At 38.5% G+C, this 8157-nt stretch overlaps 1 protein-coding gene across 1 annotated transcript; it reads left to right on the top strand.

The window, feature by feature from the left end:
- The first annotated feature begins 1100 nt into the window (after positions 1-1100).
- On the top strand, positions 1101-5042 carry LOC103374559 (E3 ubiquitin-protein ligase TRIM39-like). Its single transcript, XM_008304664.1, has 2 exons — positions 1101-1143; positions 2435-5042. Exon 2 carries the CDS (start codon positions 2437-2439, stop codon positions 4258-4260), a length of 1824 nt encoding a protein of 607 aa, XP_008302886.1. The 5' UTR covers positions 1101-1143; positions 2435-2436; the 3' UTR covers positions 4261-5042.
- Positions 5043-8157: the final 3115 nt, after the last annotated feature.

Below are 8157 nucleotides of genomic sequence, written 5' to 3'. Positions count from 1 at the left end.
AAAATAATGAATACAGTCTCGAAAATATGATTATTTAAGGTCTATTTCTTTCTTATGAAGAATAAGTAATGCATAAACAACATGGAGCTCTTGGTGATGTTTTGGGTTGTTTGTGGTTCATGATGATTTTGTTCATTTTTGCCCTTTTGTGATCACGAAAATAAATGTAAAGACTAATAAAAAGAGAACAAAAAAAATCTCAAAAGATTTATTTACACATTAGAAAAATAAATATATCTACCCATTTTAGGTTGGTTCAGCTTGGAAAAGCAAGTTCTGCTAATTAAAAAATATGTGATTTATCTGCACTTTGGCTGAATAACAGTTCATAATAGTAATGGTAACGGTTTATGGAACATCTGCTGTCCTATGAAAATAAGAAAACATTAACATCCATTCACATTCACGAGTGTGATATATTCAGAAATCAAAACGTTTTCTTTTAAGATCTTGAGAAACATTTTCAGATGCTACTTTGGAGGACTTATTATTGATGATTAGGGCCCTGACAATTGTTCTCAAGTATTTGGCTTGGTATAGAGCTTGTTCTTAGAGAATACATAAAAAGGAGAAAAACAAGCAAAATGTGAACAGCAGGTAAAAATCACATGGAAGAAATGAAGCGTTAAATGAAGTGAACATGACAAAACAAGTTTAATAAACTTAAGATATTAAGTTGAATCAACCAGTCACGTAGACTCGCTTTTCTTTTGCATTTCTTATGTTAATAAAGAATAATAAGTCTAAGCTTTTATACATTGCATTGTGGGAAATCTGTATAAAAGCATAATTTGTAAAGTGGTCTGAAAATTAAAGTTAGACATTTTAAGTTAAATTAAATAGAAACGGGCACATTATGCATATTTACATTAAGTACATAAAGAAAACAGATGAGTTGATTCCACTAAATCCATTTATAATGCTTTACAGTGTAGATCACACGTTTATTTTTAGAAGAATTAAAGTGTGAGGACCAGTGATCCAGTGAAGGCACACCCTGATTTGTTTAGTAACTTTTTCCAGGGAGAGGAGGAGATGATGGGATGGATGTGGACTGTTTCCCGGGAAATGAAACGACACGCCTAAAAACGAAACTAAAGCGACAAACATCGTTTGTTGTCAGTCAGCACAGCTTCTCTGCAGGTAAAGTTCATCTGATCGGATTCCTTTTTCTTTAACTTTTACGCAGACATTGTACGTCTCTCCTGTTTGGTTTGCTATTATAGCGGTAAAATATGTATCTAGCAGTTTAAAATAACGGTGCAGATCGTGTGGAGATGAAAAAGAAAAGGAACATGTGATGATATAATAACGACTAACTCCTTACAGCAGATGAACAAACAATCTGTAGGTTGTGTTTTGCAGGAAACGCTGCTGCTTGTGTGTGTAATGACACACTGGGTGAAGTAATTACAGGCTGATTCTATTTGTAGTTTTACAGACATGTACATATACCAGCTAACGTTGTTTCCTTACAGTGTTGCTTTTGGAAATACTTGCCAGCATTCGTTACAATCCCCGTTTATGTCTCTGATTCTCACCATGAATCCATTTATAGCCCAAACTTTCAGCTTTCCTCCTAAAGTCAGTGTTTGAGGAAGAAGCATTTATTTCAGCTGGTGATTTTCCACAGGAAATTCTCCTTCTGTTACTGATTTCACCACCAGTGAGCCAGCAGCTGAAGTCTTCCACCATGATGTTGTTGTGGGGTTATTTCAGGACACTGTGAACAGGAATGGAGTTTTAATGTGAGTCTGTGGGTCATTCCTGTTGTGTCTCCCTCCAGCCTCATTTCACTGCTGTATCTATAATGTCTATAATCTATAATGGCAAGACTAATGCTATATTGGACTGCTGGGACCATCTGACCTATAGGTAGTTTGTCCTTAGGCCAACTAAAAGACTCCATGTCTCATTAATCCTGGGTGCTGTTGATATGCTTAATGTAAATTTGTGGCTCCATTGCCTGCATTAGTTTGTTGTTTATTGTTGTAATCCCTTTTTATTCTGTTCATATGTGAACCTCGGTGGGACAGTAAACCTCAATGGCTATGGCCTTGCCTCATTCCCTTCCCGTGATTCTGACATAACGCGTCGTAATAACTGGAAAATGTATTTAAAATTAGATTTAGAGTGAAATTCACTGTTTGGTAGAGTTTAATAAAAGGCTGAAACTAATGGAAAAATGAGTGCACATGACACACAGGATGTACAGGTGTTTAGGCAGGTGTTGCTCACTGAATTCAGCCTACAAGGCATCTATAGCAACATACAAATAGCTACGAAAGACAGGTGTCAGATAAAAGCAATATTTCTGAACAAACCAAACTCATACATGGGGAAATGTTACTAAAAATGTATGCTGCTTTTCGATTTTTAATTTTTTCTTGAACTTCTAAACCATAACCCTTGTATTTTTTTTCTCTCCTTGTAGACATGTCCTCCTTTGACCCCCGACGTGAAGATCAGCCCAAGTGTACAATCTGTCAGGATGCGTTCACTGAACCCGTCTCCACTCCTTGCGGACACAACTTCTGCAAGGCCTGTATCACCGGGTACTGGGACAGCAGTGACCGGACACAGTGTCCTCTCTGTATGCAAAGGTTCTGCAGCAGACCGCAGCTTCGGGTCAACACGGAGTTCAGAGATATGGTGGAGCATTTCAACAGCTTGATGGTGGCGGGTGGAGACAAGAGCCTCACCAAACCAGAGGAGGTTCCCTGCGACGTCTGCAGTGGACCGAAGTTCAAAGCCCAGAAGACGTGTCTGGTGTGTTCGACCTCGTACTGCCAGACTCACCTGGAGCCTCATCAGAGAGTTGAAAGGCTCAAGAGGCACAAGCTGATCAATCCTGTGTCGAACCTGGACAACAGGGTGTGCAAGAAGCACCACAAGATGTTGGAGTTCTTCTGTTGCTCGGACCAGGAGTGTGTCTGTCTCATGTGCTTGAAAGACGGCCATGTGACGCACAAAGCTGTTCCTTTAGAGAATGTGTTCAGAGAGAGGAAAGCCTGGCTCGAGAACACGACGTCAGAAATGACTATAATAGAAAATGATAAATTCGTGAGTGCTCAGGAACTTAAATACTCAGTTCAACGCAGGAAGGAAGAGTCACAGAGGGAGATCGCAAACATTGCTGATCTTTTAGGTGCTCTGGTTGGAACTCTGCTAAAAAAACAGATGGAGCTGGTTGCGCTGATCGAGGAGAAGCAGATAGCAGCCGAGACACAAGCCGAAGTCCACATAACACGGCTGAAACAAGAGGCTGCTGAGCTGAAGAGGAAAAGATTCGAAATGGAGCGACTCTCGCAAACAGAGGACCACCTCCACTTCCTGCAGAGCTGGTCATCGCTCGGTTTCCCAGCACATGCTGAGGACCTACTCAACCCCCTGTCCCACTACAACCCTCCATTTGCAACAGACTTCTTTGACGTCGGTCGGCAGACATATGTGGGGATGGTGAAAAAGTCAGTTGCTCTGATGGAAAAGACACTCGGTAATGAGATGGAGATGCTTATTCACGAGGTCAGGCTGTCTGATGGCTGTGAGGCTGGTGCAGCTGAAAAACCAATGACAGATGGTTTTATTCAGGAAGTGTGGAATCCGCCTCAGGACAAGCTGATGATGATCCAGCAGTGCAACGCCGTGAACGTGACTCTGGACACCTTTTCCGCCTGTTCCAGACTCATGGTGTCTGAGGAAGGGAAACAATTGGCGTTCCGTAAAAGCGGGCTATGTTTTCCTGCTTTACTCGGAAGAAACTTTGAATATCGACCTTTTGCTCTTGCAACAGATGGTTTTTCCTCAGGCAGGTTCTACTATGAGGTTCAGGTCAGTGGGAGCAAATGCTGGCTCTTGGGTGTCGTCAAAGAGTCTATTGACCGGATGATAGTGTCCGATCCCGTGCCTGAGGAGGGAGGCTGGACGTTAAGTGCAAGGTACACCTTGTTTGACGAGGTATATTCTGCGAATGCCAGCAGCGGTCCTCTGCCGTACGTGTTGCAGAGGCCCCAGACGGTCGGTGTGTTTGTCGATTATGAGAAGGGAGAGATTTCCTTCTATGACGTGGATGCCAGGACTCTGATGTACTCCTTCACAGGATGCAACTTCACTGAGACAACACCTACACTGAAATCGTTTCTGTATTCTATGGCAGGCACTTCTGTAAGCAGCAGACCAAAACTCTATCCTTTTTTTGGAATCTTTGGAGATGACCCCGACAACATGCTCAGAATCACTCCTGTATGTCACGCAACTTAAGGTGCCACATATAGCAGGAGTAAGTAACATGTCAATGTTATTCAGAGATTTCCTCCTCTCAGATTTTAAATGTACAGCTCAGTTTATTAATATGAACGCATACATGTGGTAATCAATATATACGGCAATGGATGTAATAGCATCACAAAAAGACAATAAACCTCAGTGTAGTACATAGATATTCTTTATATATGTGTTTTTCAAGCCATTTGAACTCATGGTTCCAAGAAGTACAAAGTTATATACATACATGTTGCAATACCTCTGTTGTACCAGAGGGTGGCACCATTGTTCAAATAAATGGTTCTGGTCTCAGAGGCTCAAAGGTATCCATATATGTATAAATAACTAAATAATATCTGGACTGTGGCATCACGGGAAAGCAACTGCATTTGAGAACCACTTTAATAAAATGCTTTTCAGGTATGATTTAATGTTATAGTTGCAGCTAACAAGTTTGCAGCTGTTATCCGTGACTATTCATGTTTTTCTCATCGTCTTCAAAAATCTTTTGTGATCAGGTATGTCTGAATTGAAGCATACATTTGTAAAAGTACCACATGTAAGATAGAAATGTTAATTACGACATGATACATGCATAGAAATGTTTCTTTGTTTTATTTTTGTCATTATTTGTGAATGCCAAGACCATCATCTGGCATATGAGGTCCAATCACATTGGATTTTTTTCAATAAAAGAAGCTTTAAAATTGTATGTTTTATCCATCATGCACATGATCTGTATTCAACTGTTTAATAAAAGTGCATTTCTTTAAAAAATACCTCTCCATGCTTATTTTGTTGTGTTCCCCTACACTACATAGTTGTTTATAGAGAACTCCTTTAAATCACATACCTATTGTCACACAGTTAAAACAGGGACAAAAAACATCCAGAAACTGCTTTGAGTTCAGAGGATTAAAAGATTAATAAGACTTGTGGCTTCGATCCCATACCTTTATATGCTACTGATTCAATTTAGTGGAGTAATAATATGAGAATAAAGTTTTATTTACCTAAAAGCCTTGTTACAAATCTTTAGTGATTAAAAACAAACAACAAACAAACACATAAGAGCCACTGGCAATTAGAATAACCAGTAAAAATAAATTCTCCCTGTTTGTTCGGTTAACAGACGCCGTTCAGAAGATCCCGGTGGTCCACCACTCCTGATGTGTTTCTCTCAAGGGGAACTTTAGCCAGCAGCCTATTTATACCTCAGCTGTCTGTCTGACTGGCGCCCAGGGAACTGGGACACTGTAAATGTGTGTGTTTGTGTGCGTGTGCACGTATGTGTGTGCGTTTTCCTCGGTGTCTAGTTGGAGCGATTTCTTTAGGTTGATGTGTAATTGTGTGTGAGAGAGACAGACAGTCGACGACGACAGGGACCTGAGAGATGAGAGCGAACAGCTCGGAAATGTGTCACACACTCCGGTTTGATACTGTATGTAGGTCATTCACTCATCAAACACACCGAGAACATGTCATAGATATCTGACATAGCATCACGCTGAAACCTTGACAGACATATTCAGTGAAAGTGAAGAAATAAGTGAGTGTAAATCACCTGACAACAGGTTTAATATTGCTACAAATCAAACGGACTGAGTTTTAAACTGGTTGTGGGTAAAAACTGACTCAAGGCTGTGATAAATCTACACCTGAGGGGTATTTATTGACCTATATCTACAACTCACACTGATGTAGCTCAACATTGCTCATCTCCAGTCATTATTCCCTCCTATCTTGGCCTCCTTACTATCGAGCTGAACAAACAGTCATAACACATTCAAATCCTTTGTGTGATAAAATCAATTGAGATCCATTATTGTACATTCACTCATTTTTTTCTTTATTTTGAACATATTAAAAGAAAAGGAAAAAACAATATGTATAAATAAAAAATAATATTAATAACACTTCATGTGAGTGACAGATAAAATACATAATACCTACATAACCATATCTATATATACATACATATAATCATGTACCTACATACACACCCACATACATTCTGTTGCCACTCCATGAATAGTTATTGTAAATCTGGATAATTAGAAGAAAAAAGGCTGTCAAACCATGATATTAGGCTCCATCCTGTTCTTAATAAACTTGATTTGGACTCTGGTTCTGGTGGTAACAACAGCATGCTGGTTATGTGACGTTTCTCACAGCTGAACATTAGAGCTGTTGTAGTAAAAGCTCTGGTGCTGCTCATGACTTGTACAGTGTTTCTGAGCCAGCAATCACTGCAGTGCAATAGAGCATTTGTTACACTTCTGTTTGACAGGTCAAAATGTGTGCTGGGTTCACTTTGGCCATGAACTAGTTTTGAAACAAACCAAACAATGATCGAGATAACGGAGCTGATTAGACAGTTACATAGAAGTTATTCAGAAGTCTCTGTGTTGCCCTGTTGTTGTACTGTAAGTGCAAACCTGTTACCTTTGTGACATAAATTCTGAGATGATTCGTTGTTCTTGAGTGCATGTAAATATAAGATGATTCTCCCACATGTGGTATATATTTATGTTCATGCACTATCCTGAGCCTGATCTGAACCAATGGTAGAATGTCACAAAGTGCATTTGTTATCATACTACACTTAAAGTTTGGATGTACTTAACCTTCAATTTGAGATGTTCCACTTCGTAAATATTAAGAAATAAAAACACTTTAAGACTTAACACTATTTCTTTGGATTCTTAAGTATATTCTGCCATTAATACCTTTGTACCCTTTACATGAATCAGACTTTTACTGCAGGCTTTTACTTATGATTGAGTATTTTATTTTGTTGTCTATCTGTTTTTATCTTGGAATGTTTCTTCCACCACAAAATATATAAGAAGACAACACTGTGTCTTTCCATCCTGACCTTTTCGTCAGATCCTTTATGTAGGAAAAAATGCTCAAGTCAGTCTGTCGCGAGTACACGAGGTACATTAGTATGTACTGCACTGTAAAAACAACAACAAAAAACTCAAACAAAACGCTTGCTGGGGTATCAGTGTTAGATTCTAGTGGTATTTGATAAACATAATGTGATAAAAAAGAATCAAATCACTGACAGCAACTGTAAAATTTAAAAAATATATATTAATTTAAATAAACTGCAAAAACAATAAATTCAGATGTTCTTTTTTATCATATGTTATTCAGAGAAACTATTATTTTACAGATTTTTTCCAAATTATTACAATTAAACACCCTCAATAATCTGACTAATAAACACCTTCAATAAAATCCCGAAGCTCTTACACAAGCAAGAAAACTTATTATATATAGAAATTTAGGCTTTTTAATTTCTCCATAAATTAAAAAAAAAAAAAAAAACTTCTTTTAAGATATGATAAGCCTCATGAATCCTGCAACAGGGGAACTTGCAGTGTTTTAGAAGAAAATTAAAAAAAAAGCAATAAATATACACAAGTACAGATGATATCGTAAAAATGTTTCATCATGTTCAGATACTGCACAGATTCTTCTACAAATGGAAAATAATATTTACATATATCAGTTTAATATATAAACACAGACAAACAGAATAACAAACAGTTTTTTATCCCAGAGCCATAACAACACCAAATACTGCTGACTGATGATTTTACATTTGAAATACACGTTTCCAGGCATCATGTTTTTAAAAAAATAGATAGATTTTCAGTGCAATTACAAGAGTATGGTGGTAACTTGTATGAGTGTGGCTCACTTTTTAGAGTTTGGTTAGTATCATTATGTCCCCCCAGCGAGGGGCATCTGTAGAGTAATCAGCCCCGTCTGTGGGTCAGTGTGTCTGTGAACAGTATCTCTGTCGAGTACTAAGGTCTGACAAGCTGATATCTTACAGGTGAGCTAGGAATGGCCTCTCCTCAGAATGATTAGATTTTGGGG

The sequence above is a fragment of the Stegastes partitus genome, unplaced genomic scaffold (genome assembly GCF_000690725.1).
Source record: "Stegastes partitus isolate 25-593 unplaced genomic scaffold, Stegastes_partitus-1.0.2 Scaffold2283, whole genome shotgun sequence".
NCBI classification, from domain to species: domain Eukaryota; kingdom Metazoa; phylum Chordata; class Actinopteri; family Pomacentridae; genus Stegastes; species Stegastes partitus.
The sequence above is the reverse complement of the archived record's forward strand: the minus strand, read 5'-3'. Positions and strand labels throughout refer to the sequence as shown.

What these genes read in the sequence shown, in the direction of transcription:
- LOC103374559 (XM_008304664.1), top strand. Translation starts at nt 2,437, where the DNA reads ATGTCCTCCTTTGACCCCCGACGTGAAGATCAGCCCAAGTGTACAATC.